Source organism: Genypterus blacodes, unplaced genomic scaffold (assembly GCF_046128005.1).
Source record: "Genypterus blacodes isolate CSIRO-AG114 ecotype Tasmania unplaced genomic scaffold, CSIRO-AGI_Gbla_v1 ptg000321l_1, whole genome shotgun sequence".
In the NCBI taxonomy this organism is placed as follows: Eukaryota; Metazoa; Chordata; class Actinopteri; order Ophidiiformes; family Ophidiidae; genus Genypterus; species Genypterus blacodes.
Genome location: NW_027467108.1, coordinates 18,111 through 34,650, shown reverse-complemented (window position 1 = coordinate 34,650; position 16,540 = coordinate 18,111). Strand labels below are relative to the sequence as shown.

At 48.0% G+C, this 16,540-nt stretch overlaps 2 protein-coding genes across 2 annotated transcripts; one reads left to right on the top strand and one right to left on the bottom strand.

Moving 5' to 3' along the window:
- Positions 1–483: 483 nt before the first annotated feature.
- On the bottom strand, positions 484–4,309 carry slc25a48 (solute carrier family 25 member 48). The gene is made up of 7 exons (XM_076137472.1): positions 3,900–4,309; positions 3,625–3,668; positions 3,393–3,464; positions 2,569–2,821; positions 1,937–2,224; positions 1,351–1,484; positions 484–1,030 (listed from the first exon to the last, which is right to left on the bottom strand). Exons 1-7 carry the CDS (start codon positions 3,952–3,954, stop codon positions 926–928), a joined length of 951 nt encoding a protein of 316 aa, XP_075993587.1. The 5' UTR covers positions 3,955–4,309; the 3' UTR covers positions 484–925.
- Positions 4,310–6,919: 2,610 nt separating this feature from the next.
- dgkq (diacylglycerol kinase theta) lies at positions 6,920–15,501 on the top strand. The gene is made up of 24 exons (XM_076137471.1): positions 6,920–7,135; positions 7,973–8,944; positions 9,087–9,166; positions 9,266–9,365; positions 9,733–9,818; positions 10,037–10,162; positions 10,307–10,460; positions 10,652–10,720; positions 10,812–10,912; positions 11,019–11,236; positions 11,355–11,445; positions 11,540–11,594; positions 11,700–11,761; positions 11,901–12,051; positions 12,156–12,194; positions 12,372–12,487; positions 12,641–12,792; positions 12,930–13,078; positions 13,218–13,396; positions 13,599–13,699; positions 13,832–13,978; positions 14,110–14,221; positions 14,323–14,475; positions 14,579–15,501. Exons 2-24 carry the CDS (start codon positions 8,770–8,772, stop codon positions 14,660–14,662), a joined length of 2,700 nt encoding a protein of 899 aa, XP_075993586.1. The 5' UTR covers positions 6,920–7,135; positions 7,973–8,769; the 3' UTR covers positions 14,663–15,501.
- Positions 15,502–16,540: the final 1,039 nt, after the last annotated feature.

Here is a 16,540-nt window from a genome sequence, read left to right as displayed (position 1 = left end):
GTTCTCTTTTGAAACCCCAAATCTGTGTGTGTGTGTGTGTGTGTGTGTGCGCGTGCGTGCGTGTGTGTGTTTCATGAGGGTGGAAGGAGACATTAATGGCTGGTCAGTGCTTCCACCTAGTGGTCACTGTAAACACTTGAGTGCCATCTGGCTTGTGAGTTCTGGTGTATCAGTGTGTGTGTGTGTGTCTGTAAATGAGTCAGGCCGGCTCCTCGCTCTAATTGAGCTCATTTGTGTTGTGCTGCCATGTAGAGGTTATGTTTCTTTGTTTCCATGACGATTCTTTCTCCACACAGCTTTGCACTTCTGCACGTTAACTTACATGATGATGATTACACCTGCAACCAAACTATAATTATGAATCCTGCTGATCAGAGCTCCAGCTGAGGGAAATATAGAATGACATCGTCTGTGTAGAGGGCGAGTTTAAGGTGTCGCTGTTAGTGTGTACTTTTAGAGAAGATAACAAACAACAAACGTCACTTTGTTTATCAGTGAAGAGCAGGCAAGTGTGTGTGTGTGTGATGACTCCACACAATGTCCTCACCTGTTCAAAGCTTTATTTACATTAAGAACAATCATATGTTAATATTTATATATTTACAAAAACAACAACCTTTAACTAACTAAATGAATCCATGAGATCTGTTGACTTTCTCTGTCTTTGTTAAAGACAGCTGGTCCCCTCCAGGCTCCGCCTTCTGTCCTCTCCAGGCTCCGCCTCCTGCCGTCTCCTTGTATTTAGATCTCATCTGTACGTTTTGGCTAAAAGCATCTGAGTAAATGTGATTAAAGACACAAAGCTATAAAAACTATGGAAGTGAGTGTAACCATGGAGACGTTTTGCTGAAGCAGAAGTGTGATTTCCTGACTTCGTCTCTATGTAAAAAGTTTTCTTAATATAAGAAACAAATGTTTCCATCTGTTAAAACTTTCTGAAGAACTTTAGGGAAAGTTCATAGGTCAGGAACATCGCTGCACTCATGGGAAAACCTCGGACAGCGTTCACAGACGCTCCGCGGAAGAACACCTGCACACACACACACACACACACACACACACACACTCACACAGTTAAACACGACAAAAAAACATCACAATTATCCATGACTGATAACTGATTCATCAATATGATAATAGTGATGTTTGCTGCCTGCTGATTGGCTCCATGTTTGGATGCTGTGATGATGATGAAGATGATGATTATTATGATGACGAAGATGAGCTTGCTGAGAGACATTTGATATGGTGTTAGTGTGTGAGAGTGTGTGTGTGTGTGTGTGTGTGTGTGTGTGTGTGTGTGTGTGTGTGTGTGTGTGTTGCTGATGTCCTGATGCCTCATCTTCTTACTTGTACTCCTTCAGTCTTGTAGCTGTGGACGATGCAGTGCAGGATCCCTCTGTACTTCCTGTGCAGTTGGCCGTCGGCCTGCATTCTGCTCTTCACCACGTCAGCTGGAGTCGCTGTGACCCAGGAAATGGAGCCTGAGGACAAAGGGCAGGAACCATCAGGTCAAAGGGCATGAACCATCAGGTCAAAGGTCATTTCTGGTCAGTTACACTGTCACTCTTTTCTAAATATGGACGGACAAGAATCTGAAGGAGACCACAGCTGAACCATCTGTCCAAACCATCTCATGCTTCTCCTGACTGTAGGAGGAAGAGCAGCTTTGTCCAGAGCAGCTTTCGTCTCTCTAGCATGCGGCCACATCAAACAGCTGATGGTCGCCTGACTCAGGAAATCAATTCCCGAACCATGTGGGTCTGAAGCTTCCTCTGCTGGAGACCCGGAGCCTCTCAACTACAGTGCATAGACTGGTTTTGATGGGTCCTGCATATAGTAGCCTGGTGTCATGGGTCTGATGGGTCTGATGGGTCTGATGGGTCTGATGGGTTAGAACAGTTAGAACACGGTTCCAGGCTGCGTCAGGTTTTACCTGCCAGGCCTCCCGCCAGACAGATGGAGCCAGGATGTGGGCTGGTCATGGCGTCTGGCGTCAGCAGGTCACAGAGGATGGTGTAGGGGATGAAGTAGAGGGCGTATCCAGGGACGTCCCTCAGGACCATGGCCCCGGCCCCCCTGTAGAGGCCCTGAGGACCCTCAGTCTGCAGGATGCTGCTGATGCAGTGGATGGGGCCCCGGTAGAGCCTCTTCCCACTCAGGTCCACAGAGGTCACAGGGATGTTGGTTTCGCTGTGCATGTTCCCGGCCAGCTGGAAGTTCTCTGAGGTCACACAGAGGTCACACATCACCATCATGGGTCAGAACATTCTCAAACTGCAAACCTACAGTAAGTGACCCCTGACCCCTCTGTCATACAGCCTGCAGTGTCAGTTCTCTTAAATATGGAATTTAATATTGAAGGATGCTAATTTAATTTTCATTTGTTTGTTTCAGAGGATTTTATTATTTATTATTATTTTATTTGAATGAAATCAATTCAATGTGTTGATCTGGTTTGAACTCTGGTTTGAACAACTTTTGTTGCCTGACAAACTAAACCAATCCAAATGAAGGAACCCTTTGATCTTCTCTTAAGTCCATAAACGTTAGCAGATGTGTTTTTACCTGCGAGCAGCGTCTGCGTCTGCAGCTGCAGCCGGATCTTCACCAGCTCCACCGGAGCGCCCACACTGACCGACACCAGGCCGGTCAGCATGCTGGCCCCCGTCAGGTCTAACAGCCCACAAGGGTGAAGCCTGTCACCATAGCGATACTGACTGATGACTCTCTGTGCACTCCCGAAAAAGCCAAACACCACCGAGTTATAGGCCATGTTGCTCGCCAGAGGAAACGACATGCCTTTAAAGAAGCCGGCAACCTGCGGGCCGCAGAGGAGCTGTGAGTCATGGGCACACGCCAAAAACACGTAGAAAAGACAGAGAGAGAGAGAGAGAGAGAGAGGGAGAGGGAGAGGGAGAGGAGGGTGTGTGTGTGTGTGTGTGTGTATGTTGCAGTGGGTGGTTTCCTCTCTCCGTCTCTGATTGGCTGATACCGTGCTGATGAAAGACCTAACAACTCCTCTGCTTGGTCCATCTGATCCTCAAACTGTCAGCCTGGAAAAGTTAAGATCAACATCGCAAACATCTGGAGTCACAGATGTTTGCAGTTCTCTACAGATGATTGGAATCTCTTTAGCACACAGAATGGAATCTGATCACAACAAACATCAGCCTCCACACACGAAGTGACACGTCTGCTCCTCTTTCTACTCACTCCCAAATGACTGAGTCACAGAGTCCCAGAGTCACAGAGTCTCTCAGACAGGGACTCAGCCAGGGACTCGGACACTACTCTCAAGTCTCTTCATCAACTTCTCTCACTTCCTCTGTGTTCAGACTTCCTGTCTTTAGCAGAGTCATTACACAAACTGAGACACACTGCTGTCTTACCGTCTCCTTCCTGTAGATGGCGAGGACACAGTGGAGGGAGTTCTGGTAGCCTTTTCCTGCCTGCAGCCTCGTCTACACACACACACACACACACACAACACACGTCACCATCAATGCATGCTGCTACATTAATGTGCTGCTGTGTGTTTGTGTAGTTGTTGCGTGTTTGTGGGGTTGTTTTGTGTTTGTGGGGTTGTTGTGTGTTTGTGTGTTTGTTGTGTGTTGTGTGTACCTTGACCGTGTCCAGAGGATGTCCTACCACCACACTGCAGGCTCCTGGGACAGAGACACAGGATGAAGACAAGGACCAAACCTTCAACCTGAACAGTGTGTGTGTGTGTGTGTGTCAGTGATGTTGTTAGGTGGTAACAGCGCCCCTAGTGGCCGCAGCCTGCAGCGCCGTGTGAGCGGTTGCAGAGGCATTGTTTACTGTACGAGGGGCCGGGGGGGCGGCAATGCAAACACACACACAAGTTCGCTGCTGCAGTCAGAGGAAAGCAAACTCACCTGCGATCCATCCCGCCATGAAGTCATCCAACCGGAAACTAGAGGAGCTCTGCATCTTAAACTCCGTCGGGAGGCGAGAGGCTCAGAGATCAATCAGTGGTCAATCAGCACGAACCCGCGAAGAAACAGGAGGTCCGTCCAGTTCACTCCCAACTCTCACTCTCTCACTCTCTCTCTCTCTCTCTCTCTCTCTCTCTCTCTATGTGGGAGTGTGTCTATCTTTCTATGTCTCTCTCCCTGTTTTTCTCTCTTTCTGCCTCTCTTCTCTCTCAGTCTCTGTCTTCTCTCTTTTATATCTCCCTCTTCTCTCTCTCTCTCTCTCTTCTCTAGTCTCTCTCTTCCCCCCCTTCTCTCTTTTTCTCTTTCCAAAGCAGCTCTCTTAGCCAATCAGCAGGGACTTTGAGGCTAAGCAGCAGCTCTCCCTGCTAATCAGCTGTCAGCAGCTAATAGGGGGCGGTGATGGAAATGAGCCATGATGAGCAAAGAGGGAGGTATTTCACCCCTCGGTGCCTGATCTTATCTCATCTCATCTCATATCTCATATCTCTTATCTCATATCTGTCTTCTCCCGCCTGCACTACTGCAACTCCCTCCTTGCTGGCGCCCTCAGACCTCTAGAGCTCGTCCAGAAAGCTGCTGCTCGTCTGGTGTTCAACCTTCCCAAGTTCTCCCACATAACTTGCCTTCTCTGTTCTCTACACTGGCTCCCCGTAGCTGCTCGCATCCAGTTTAAGACTCTGGTGCTAGCCTACAGGGCAGTGAAAGGAACAGCTCCTTCATACCTCCAGGCTATGGTCAAGGCCGACCACTTCGCTCTGCTGCCTCCAGGCGGCCGGCTGCCCCGGCGCTCAGCGGCCCCTGCTTGCGATCGACGCGGTCACGGCTTTTCTCTGTTCTGGCACCTCAGTGGTGGAATGATCTCCCGACTGATGTCAGGACAGCGGAGTCGCTGCCCATCTTTCACCGCAGGCTGAAGACCCATCTCTTCAAGAAACACTACCCGGATCCTCCCTCTTAGGACATCACCTACTCTGTCCTAGCTCTTCTGATGCTCTTGTTTTCTAATCTTTCATTTCTAATTTGTCCTTTTTTCTCATTCATCATAGTACCTAACTTATTGCACTTCTACTCTAGCTCTAGTTTTGCTCTTAGCTGTTGGTTTAGGAAGGAAATGCGCTTACGATTTCTTGTGACCTGAAGTTCTTTTATCTACCTTTGTTGAACACACTTATTGTAAGTCGCTTTGGATATAAGTAATGTAATGTAATGTAATGTCATATCCGTCTGTGTTGTGATGCTCATGTGTCCGTCTTTGTCTCAGCTGGACATCCTCTCTCCTCTCCTCTCTCCTCCACACTTCTCCAGGTTCTTGCTCTTCCCTCTGGTGCCCCTGGGAGCCTGGTGGCTTCCTCAGATCTTCCAGCAGGATCTCTGCTGAGCTGCAGACTCTGTGTTTCTCCTTCACACTCACTTGTGTCTCAACTTTTTGGTATTTGTTGTTTTATTCGTTGTTTTTGTTAATTATGTATTGTTTTTTATCCCCTTGCCCTTAAGTTACCTGTGTGTGTGTGTGTGTGTGTGTGTGTGTGTGTGTGTGTGTGTGTCTGTGTGTGTGCTGTAGGCATGCCCTGATCCTGGCCCCTGATTGGTCGGTGGGGACAGATGTGTGTGACATGGATGGAGCACAAGTGTGGAACACACAAACACACAAAGCTTCGGTGAGCGAACGACCACAGCTCAATCATTGATGTTTATGGGAGTTCTCTCTCTCACACACACACACACACACACACACACACACACACACACACACACACACACACACACACACACACACACACACAAAGTCTGAACACAAAGTCTGAACACAAAGACGGAGAAAGAGGGCAAAAGTGTTTTTCTGCCTTTAAGTCGACCTTTGTGACTGAATACATCTGAAAAAATGAGCCGTTTGCTCAGAAACTCTGTTTGTTCTGACAGAGCAAACACCACACACACACACACACACACACACTGATGCACACACACACACTGACGCACACATGCACAGTTGACACCGTGGTCAACACAGATCTTTGATTGACAGAGAGAAGATGAGAGCACAATAAAAGAATAAAATAATATTTGTGTCACAAAAACTTGTGAATTCACATTTTTGTTGATTAAAGTAAAATGAAAATGCAGGAACAGAGAATGAAGAGTCCTACATTTTCATCATCATCATCATCGTCCCCGTGTGTGTGTGTGTGTGTGTGTGTGTGTGTGTGCCCACTTTACTGCTGTGATGAAATTCTTCTGAAATCTTAAATCGATCAAAGTTCAACGAACAGAACAGAAAAGAAACAATAACACCATGAACCTGGGACGAGATCACTCAGTGCAACTCATCTGTCACCGAAGTAGGCCACACACACACACACACACACACACACACACACACACACACAAACACACACAAACACACACAAACACACATACTTTTTACTTGACTTTCTTTCACAGTGTGTTGATTTAGATGAACAAATAATTACAAACTTTGAGTCGATTGTCTAGAAAAGCAAACACTCCAAGACTGGTTTGTCTCCATTGATTCAGTTCGGCAGGTATTGTATCTTGGTCTTTCGGTTTAACAACCAGAAGTGACCAACTGCACTTTTAAGCAATAAATTGATTCTTCATTTTACTCCTGAGTCTTCTCAATTGTCTCACTGCAAATTTCCACCACAGTTTGGCACCGGCGGCAGGATCTGACGGCTGACTGGGTAAACTGCTGAGGACGGGAACGGTTTCAGGCGACAAATATTGACTGCTCAACGCTCAGATTCCTGAGGGGTTTAGAACCGAAGGGCTTCTGCAGGGGAAAGACAATTTATTTACTCAAAAAGAGAATTCCTTGTGGGACAAGGTGACCTGTTTTATTCAGAAATCTGTGTAGGATAAGGTCACCCATCTTATTATGAGCGAGTCGGCTCTGTGCATGTTTGACTCCACCTCCTGGTTGAATGAATGAATGAATGAATGAGTGTGAGGTGGTTGTGGATTAAAGTACAGAGCTGTTCTTAAAGCTGTTGGTTTGGTTTCCAGGCTGATGAACCTTCAGAAGTGTGTCATGAGTGTGTTGGACTCGGTCACGGTCTGGTCACACTCGCTCAGAGGCCCTGAAAGAGGATCCAGAGCGTCCGGCTCATCTGTCGCCTTACAGCACAGAAACATCAAACCTGATCCTGTAAACATCGGTGAGTCAGAAATAACCTGCACACCCCCCTGTTTAGACTGTACACACACACTTTCACACACTTTCACACACTCTAAACTCACTGCTTTCTCCTCCCTTTTAATGAAGCACTTCCTGCTAGTTTTCACCATAAAGGCCCAGGAAGGCGTTGCAGGCAGGAAGGCTTTTATTGTGAAACAGCCTCATTCATAGATTTAAATGTGATCCGTTTAGGTCACCACTTTATTAGGTACACTGTTGGTAAACTCTTCCTGATCGCCATGGCAACTCTCAGTCAGTACAACGGTATGATTTGCTGTTTTGGTTGGTTAATACCTCCGCCAAGGAAGCATTGTATTGATCAGAAACATTCAAATTAACGTAACGGAAATGTTTCAAAACAAAAAACAACTGGAGCCATGAGGCAACCGGAAAACATCCTGCATTGCTCAAAGGCACAATGGCAACACACACGACTACAGCATTGAAAAGCTCTACACTGTCATCTAGTGGTCAGGGGCTGTAATTGCCGATGGGACTCGAAAGTACTTGTGCAGATAGAGAAGATTTATAAACCTGACAACAAAAAGTCCTGCTTTCATAAATATGGAAACATTATAATGAGCTCACACAAACACACACACACACACACACACACACACACACACACACAGACACACACGTGTGAAATAAAGTGGCAACGATTGCAAACAGGAAGTCAGTCATATTTGTATGATGTTCAGAATCAAAGTGTGTAAACATGTTCACGGTCACTGACGCGTTCAATGAAACAAAACAAAAACAATGCTGCGAAAAAATTGCCTGTGTCTTCTTCTTTTACTCTGTTTTTTTTAAACAGGATGATGATGATGGTGAGGAAGAGGAGGAGGAAGAGGAGGAGGAGTAAATCAGTACCGGGGACTCAGAGGCGGAAATAGGAGGAGGCGCCCTGTGCTCCTCTGAGGAGGAAGGAACCCAAACACACGCTTCTTCTTCTTCTTCTTCTGCCTCTTCTTCTTGTTTCTTCTTCTTCTTCTTCTTCTTCCACTTCTTCTTCTTCTTCTTCACACTTGTTAACTGAAGTCGTCTGTCCCTCTCCGGCTCCTGCTCTCTGCTCCTTCCCGGGTTCCTGCGTCATTATCCGGTCCGGATCCGGCTTCAGACTGACCGGCTGTGATTACCATGTTTCATCTTCTCTCCTGGCCAGCCTGGATCGATATTTATAATCAATCATAATCGGCATTAATCAGTAATCCCGCTCTGCTCCTTCATCAGCGCGGATCCGCAGCAGTGCCGCCGTGTGGCACCGCTGTCTCCGGGCGGACGGAGCCTGGTTCCGGCGTGCGGGACGTGACGGCAGAGCTCAAACACAAACACGATCATCTGATTAGTCTATAATCAATATTTGTGGGTTTGGATCGATACAGCTTCGGGCTTTGATGCGCGTGCCTGTGGGAACGTCTTCGATCCCCGCGGTTCTTGTGGCTGCTCGCCGCTCCGGGAGCTCTGTGAGGCGGGGAAGCATCCAGCAGCCAGCCGGAGCTCCGTGAGCCTCCGCCGGCCTGCGCCCCGCCGTCCGGCCCGCTGTGATGCCTCCGCGCCGGATGAGAAGGTCGTGAATCCTCCGCTAGCCCGGCCGCTCTCTCCTCTCGGCTCATGGCGGACTGCGAGCGGGCCGAGGCGGCGCTCAGCCCGGACCCGAGCCCGCTGAAGCCCGAGCAGCAGCCCCCGTCCCCCGGACACTGCTTCAGGAGGGTGACCCTCACCAAGCCCACCTTCTGCCACAGCTGCAGCGACTTCATCTGGGGGCTGATCGGCTTCTTGTGTGAAGGTCAGTCCCTCCCCTGGTCTCTGACGGTCTCTGTCCTCTGAGGTCCTGGTCTCTGACGGTCTCTGTCCTCTGAGCTCCTGGTCTCTGACGGTCTCTGTCCTCTGAGGTCCTAGTCTCTGATGGTCTCTGTCTCTGTCCTCAGTGTGTAACTTCATGTGTCATGAGAAATGCCTGAAGACGCTTTGCTCCGTCTGCTCCTGCATGGCGCCGTCTGTGGTCCAGGTGAGTTCAGTCTCTGATGTGGTCCTGGTGTGGTTCTGGTGTGGTTCTGATGTGGTTCTGGTGTGTGTTTGTATTCAGACGCTCTGCTTCTCTCTTCAGGTCCCTGTCGCTCACTGCTTTGGTCCGGCCGGTCAAAAGAAACGATTCTGCTGTGTGTGCAGGAAACAGATGGAGGGAAACTCAGCACTCCGCTGTGAAGGTCAGACCACTAACACCAGTATGAGACCAGAGTAAAGGTCTCAGGGACTCATGGTCTCAGTCTCTGTTGTCACGGGCAAGAAGACGTCGAGTCTTTCAGCTCAGAGACGATCATCAATATTATCATTCTGTAAATCATAGAACAACAACATGGCTGATTAATCCTCACCAGCATCACAGCTACAGTGAGGAGCAGCCTGATGACACACACACACACACACACACACACACACACACACACACACTGAGCAATATTCATAATGGACTCATCTCTTAAGCTCAGTCATCAGTCAGTCCAAATTTCTCAAAGTGATATTTGATTTCCTGTGTTTCACGTGTGTGTGTGTGTGTGTGTGTGTGTGTTGCAGTGTGTGAGCTCCACGTGCACGCTGACTGCGCTGCCTTCAGCTGTGCAGATTGTCGTGTTTGCCACGTGGACGGGTCGCTGCAGACGGTGAGTATCTGACAGATCAGAACAAACGTATGGATTATAAACTCCTGCCTTTAGAAAAGAGACAGAAATGAGTAAACAAAGAGATGTTTCACTCTAAAATCAGCTGTCCTCCCAAATATGGCTGCAAAAAAAGCTTCCACTGTTCGGTCCCTCAGCCTCTCCTGTGCTCGTGCTAATGAAGCTGTGATGAGGCTCAGATCTACTTCCTGTCTCTTCAGGAAACCTTTCATCACCACTGGCGGGAGGGCAACCTGCCGTCTGCAGCGCGCTGTGAGGTGTGCCGCCGCTCCTGTGGCTCGTCTGACATCCTGGTGGGGATGAGGTGCGAGTGGTGCGGCATCACGGTGAGACACGCTGAAGTCTGGTTGGCTGCTGAGATGTTTCAGCATGTTTTGGATTCTGACACACCACGTTTTGACTGTTGACGTGTTTTCTGTGTTGACGTGTGTGTGTGTGTGTGTTTTGCATGTTGTGTCCTCTCCCTGCAGAGCCACGCTGTGTGTTACCCCCAAGTGCCACCAGAGTGCACCATGGGACGTCTGCGCTCCATGATGCTGCATCCCACCTGCGTTCACCTCAACTCCCGAAACTTTAGCAAGATGCACTGTTACCGAATTACAGAGAGCTGCGGCCCAGAGCTGGGTACACACACACACACACACACACACACACACACACACACACACACACACACACACACACACACACTGACTGCTTGGCTTTTGGGAAAATAGCCCCAGCACCTCTGATTTAGGCTCACTACTTATCAGTCAACCCTCCCTGATTCCGGCAGAGCTTGAGTCTGAGTATCTTGTTGACTGTGTTCCTGTCAGATCCCTCTGATGACGCGGATCCATCTGTTCTGGTTCCTAAAGACGCTCAGCCAGCCGCTCCAGACGCCGGTGAGTCCAGTAGCTTTTTACTCCACACGTGGATCCTAACGGTCCAATCAGAATGCTTCTTACATAAACACATTCACACTCTGACCCACAGGAAAACAGTTTCTCAAAGTGTTTGATGGTGACGATGCGTTCAGGCGCGGCCAGTTTAGATCCATTTCCATCGTGCGAGCTTCCAGGAAGGAGGATGTGGTGGTGAGCGTCTGGCCTCACACACACTCTCACACACTCACACACACTCACACACACCACTGGACATCCCGGCTCCTTCTGTCTGTGCAGCACCTGCTTTGTCCTGCAGGAGGCGGCGCTGAGAGCCTTCTACCTTCCTGACCAGCAGCAGGAATACGAGCTGCAGGAGGTCGGCTGTCCGCAGCATCTCTACAGCGACGACGTCCTCAATCGTAACGGTAGTCTAGACAACAGGAGCGCCGTGAAGGAGGTCGCCACGGAAACCTGGCTGCTGAGGGCCAAACCGCCACACACAGAGGTCCTCAATGTCCACGCCAGCTGGCCTCAGTGAGTTGTGTGTGTGTGTGTGTGTGCGTGTGTGTGTGTGTGTGTGTGTGTGTGAGATCAGATGTTCTGCTCTGAGAACATCACTCATCCGTCTTCCTTCCACCCGCTGATGTTTCAGGTTGGCTCCGCCCTTCGTCTCCGTCTCCGTCTCCAAGAACAGCACAGCAGCATCAGTCCTCTCTGAGGTCCTCATTCAGATGGGCCGACAGGTAGAGGGATTTTATTCTGAAAGACCAAGACTCAGATCAGTGATGAAGGTGATGATGATGATGATGATGATGATGATGATGTGTTTGGTTTCAGGAGAAAGAGGCATCAACCTTCAGTCTGGTGGAAGTCTGCATGAGTAGTAAACAGGGTGAGTTGCCATGGCGATTATTGATTATTGTTGTGTATTGAACACAGAAATATGAATGTGATGTAATGTGTGTGTGTGTGTGTACTTCCTGTCTGGTTCCTCCAGTGCAGAGGCAAACACTGACGACTCAAGAGAACATGATGGACAAACTCCACGACATCAGGAAGGTGGGCGGAGCCAGAACACACTCACACCTGCTGTCTGTGACCTGATGTGAACCTGATGTAGATGTGCAGTAAACAGGATTTAGGAGTCTTGAACTTCCTGTAGATGGTAGTGAAGCTTCCTGTCTTCGTCGTCTCTTAGGTTTCTCTGCGGCAGATGAACCAGACTCGGTTTTACGTAATGCATAACAGGAAGCTGGCGGTCCAGGTCAGCCTGCTGATTGGAGGCCTGCCCCCCCTGCTGTGCAAGGAGGAGTACGCCCAGCTGATCCAGGAGCACCTGTCCATCAAAGGTGAGTGAGCTGAGAGATCAGCTGATCCAGACAGACGGAGCTCAGCAGGGAACATTCACCAGCACCGTCACATTCTCACAAACTGACTCTCTCTGTGTCTGCAGGTCACCTGGTCACTCTCAGCCATTTTTATACCAGTCAAGGTGAGCTGGTTGCTATGGAAACAGGCCAACTGTTGTCATTTTTCATGTGATGCCTATGTGCACATTAAAGCTGTGATTCTACTCCAATTTAGACAATAAGGCAATAAATGGGTTTGATTTCAAACCTCATGTTAAATCAGATTGTGAAAGTATTCAGTCATGTATTTGTGTGTGTAGGTGCTGTTGCGCTGCAGGTGTCGTGTTTCATGGAGGCAGAGAGAATCTTCATGCTGGCCAAAGACACGACCATCAGCTGCAAACCGCTCAGCTCGCTGGTCATCCCCGAGATCCTGGTAACCATGGCAACCTGTAGTTAATCTCTAAAATTATAATACAATTTATCGTAAACAAATGTATTTTTGTGGCTCGACAAAGTTTTTTCTTTTTGACACAGCTTTGTTTGTATTATTTCCCATCATGCCTCAGTGGTTGTTCTCTTTCCGCAGCACAGTAAGTTTGCGGCGGACGTGCGCCCCCTGCTGGTGTTCGTGAACCCAAAGAGCGGCGGCCTGAAGGGCAGGGAGCTGCTCTACAGCTTCAGGAAGCTTCTGAACCCTCACCAGGTGTTTGACATATCAAACGGAGGCCCGCTGGCTGGGTGAGGACACGCCCCCTCTGCTGCTGTACCTCCAGCAGGCTGCAGGGGGCGCAGGAGTTCACTCAGTGTCATTCAGTTAGCATGAAACCCAGGATTTCACTTTTTACTTCCTGTCTCTGGTTCTGGTTCTGGTTCAGCTTCCACACGTTCCGGGACGTCCCCAGGTTCCGGGTGCTGGTCTGTGGGGGTGACGGGACGGTGGGTTGGGTGCTTGGGGTCCTGGAGGCCATCAGGCACAAACTGGTCTGTAGAGAACCTCCCATCGGCATCGTCCCACTGGGAACAGGTGAGAGAAGCACGCCGCTCTGTTTCCTGCTCAGGTTTCCATCCTGCTTCCTGTCCTGACCTCTTATTTAGAAGCTTGATATTGATCTTGACCTATTGATCCATGTTCTGAGGTGTGTGTGTGTGTGTGTGTGTGTCAGGTAACGATCTGGCTCGGATCCTGCGCTGGGGTCCAGGTTACAGCAGTGAGGACCCCCATCACATGCTGGTGTGTCTGGACGAGGCTGAGGAGATTCTGATGGACCGCTGGACCATCCTGCTGGACGCACAGGAAGTCTCAGAGGACGGCAAAGACAACGGCTTCCAGGAGCCGCCGAAGGTCTGAGGGACATGTCCTCATGTGGATGAACTCATTGATGATCTACGACTTGGACAGATTATCAATGTTTCCAATATCAAATATCTCTCCTTACTATTATGTAGACTCAGCTGCACTTTATATTATAAATAATAGATCTCTCTCTCTCTCTCTCTCTCTCTCTCTCACGCTCTCTCTCTCTCTCTCTCTCTCTCTCTCTCAGATCGTCCAGATGAATAATTATTTCGGGCTCGGGATCGATGCAGAGCTCAGCCTCGACTTCCACCTGGCACGAGAAGATGAACCCACTAAGTTCACCAGCAGGTGATCCAGCTTCACGTTGCTTCACGTTGCTTCACCGCACACATCGATCACTTCTATTGAATTTGATCTGGCCCATCTATCGTTATGATGTCATACATTTCCCATCAGCCCCGGTGCTTCCTGTCCCTGCAGGTTCCATAACAAAAGAGTGTATGTGAAGGTCGGTCTGCAGAAGATCAGCGCCACCAGGAGTCTGCACAAGGAACTGCAGCTGCAGGTGGACACACAGAGCGTCCCCCTACCCAACATAGAGGGGCTGATCTTCCTCAATATACCCAGGTAGCACACACACACACACACACACACACACACCTGCCTGCCTGGCTGGGTCACTTGAGCTTCTGACACCAAGACCTTAAATACCCAGAGTGCATCACTGATGTTGTTGTACTTGATGTTTGTACTTGTAGTTGGGGTTCGGGTGCAGATCTCTGGGGGTCAGAGGTTGATGGTCGCCATGAGAAGCCAAGCTTTGACGACGGCCTGCTGGAGGTTGTGGGGGTCACAGGGGTCGTCCACATGGTGAGACAGACGACAGACAACCTCCAATGTCCTCCAATGTCCTCATCAATAGGCAATGATGCTGAATAAGTGTGTGTGTGTGTGTGTGTGTGTGTGTGCAGGGCCAGGTGCAAAGTGGACTCCGCTCAGGAATCAGGATTGCTCAGGGGAACTACATCAGACTGACACTTAGTAAAGCCGTTCCAGTCCAGGTGGATGGAGAACCGTGGATCCAACCTCCAGGACACATCATCATCTCTGCTGCGGGACCCAAGGTACTCTGTCCCCACCTCCTGCCTGTCTGTCTCTCTGTCCTGTCTGTCTTTCATGCTGGTTTAGACAGAACGTTTCAGTTGACTTGTCGTGTTTGGACTTAAGGTTCGGATGCTGAGGAAGCAGAAGCAGAAGAAGACGCCAGGCGGACGCTGTGAGAGTCCTTCCTGTAGAGACGGAGGACACTGATGTGGATGCCAGTGTCTCTCATCCTGCTGTGGTTCTCATTGATTGAATCAGTTTGGTAACTAATGACGGAGATGTTTAATGTGGTGGCACTGATCCGACCTAAAGACCTCAGAGGAGTGTGTGTGTGTGCAGTGAGGATTGTTTCTGTGCTGGTTGAGTAATTAACAGAGTAATATTGTGCAGCTATAGACTGAAGCAGAAACCAACAAACTGAATGTTTATACAGGAATCTGTGAAAGAAGGAAAACTTTGTAAATGTCTGTATCTCAGCAGGTCAAAGGTCATATCAAGGCTGCTGACACCTGCCTGACTTTACTAATTATCTTAATTAATATTACTCTCAGAGTTTTGTATTTAGCAAAACAAACGTGTAAAAATGTCTGATAGACTTCGGGACAAACTGGCCTTCTTCTTCTGCCTTCGCTTCCTGAATCAGTACAAGTGAATCACGCCCTCTGGTGGAGGCTGATGGGAAATACGACAACTGAATGACGTCATCCAGACTGAGCGCTTGATTGGAGTTGTTTATTGCTGCTTGTCACTCGTTTGGTTCATTACAAATGATTTTTTTTAAATAAGGAATCATATTACCTTTGCTGTAAAGCTAAAAATGCTCCAAACCAACATGTGTCACGTGAGCAGCTACTTACTACGACCGCTGTACAACTGAAATGCTTGAATCTGACACAGATTCACGTTGGCATCGTTATTAACATTTTTTATTTAATTTTTTGTAAACATTTGTACATTTCTCATTGTAAAAAAAAAAGTTTTTAACTCAAACTGAAATAAGAGTTACTGTTGAACAACAACATGCAAAACATTTAAATAAGCTACAAGCACAGAAAAGAACAGCCGCAAAGTAATATTTACATTTAAAAGAAAGTAGCTTCTTAACTCGTTTAACACGCAGCTACTAAAAAACAAAACAATTCAAAAATGAAAAATACGTGCAAGCAGCGAGTGTCGGGGTCCAGTTTAGTTGTTATAGCGCCCCCATCAGGCCTGCTGATGTTTAATGTTGTGCATAAATTCACCAAAGTGGTTGCAGTCGACTCATTAATTCCTGAGATATAAAACATTTTGTACAATGAGATGAACAATAATTGGTCCAAATATTCTACATGTAAATTTTCTATTCTGGTTCAAAAGTTAAACGTGATTATTCCAGCACCACCATCTGGTCAAGCAGTGTAAATGTTGTTGTTGGTGAGATTCTGAACCTATGAGCTTTGTTTCCCTGCTGCTGCTTTTATATTCATAATAATATTAATGATAATAATCCAACATATCCTGAAATGATCTGCTTAGCTGTAATGCCTACACTGCCCACTAGGTGTCACCTCACCAGTGCACTCAGTATCCGTGTGGATTCAGGATCAGTCAAGTCGCTGGGAGACGTCTCGTGTTTTACTGTTTGGTTCCTTCAGCGACTTTGTGACTCACATCCACTCTTTGTGACAATGACACAAATCTGATCAGATTCAGATTCAGATCGTCACAAAGAGTTGGGACATGGTCACAGAATAGAATATGTTGTGTTGTTACAACGATGCACTGTTGTCAATGTTTTTGTTTGACAGTACTAAACTAATCTTTATGTGAGTCTTAAGTTAGCTTGCTTTCTCTCCAGTCTGTTTGGTGTCTGAGCTGCACCGGAACCACCACAGTACCTTCAGTGCCCTGTAGGGGGAGCTGCTGTTAGAGTTGTTTCCATAGATGTTAGGAGAGTTGTTTCCATAGATGTTAGGATTCATACTGGAGCATTTCTTTGTTGTTGCTGTCATTCTGAATGTTGTAACAGCTAAGATAAATAAACTAAATTCAAAATGTTCAGATAAATGTGTCGAATCATATCGAGACATGTCACAATGTGTG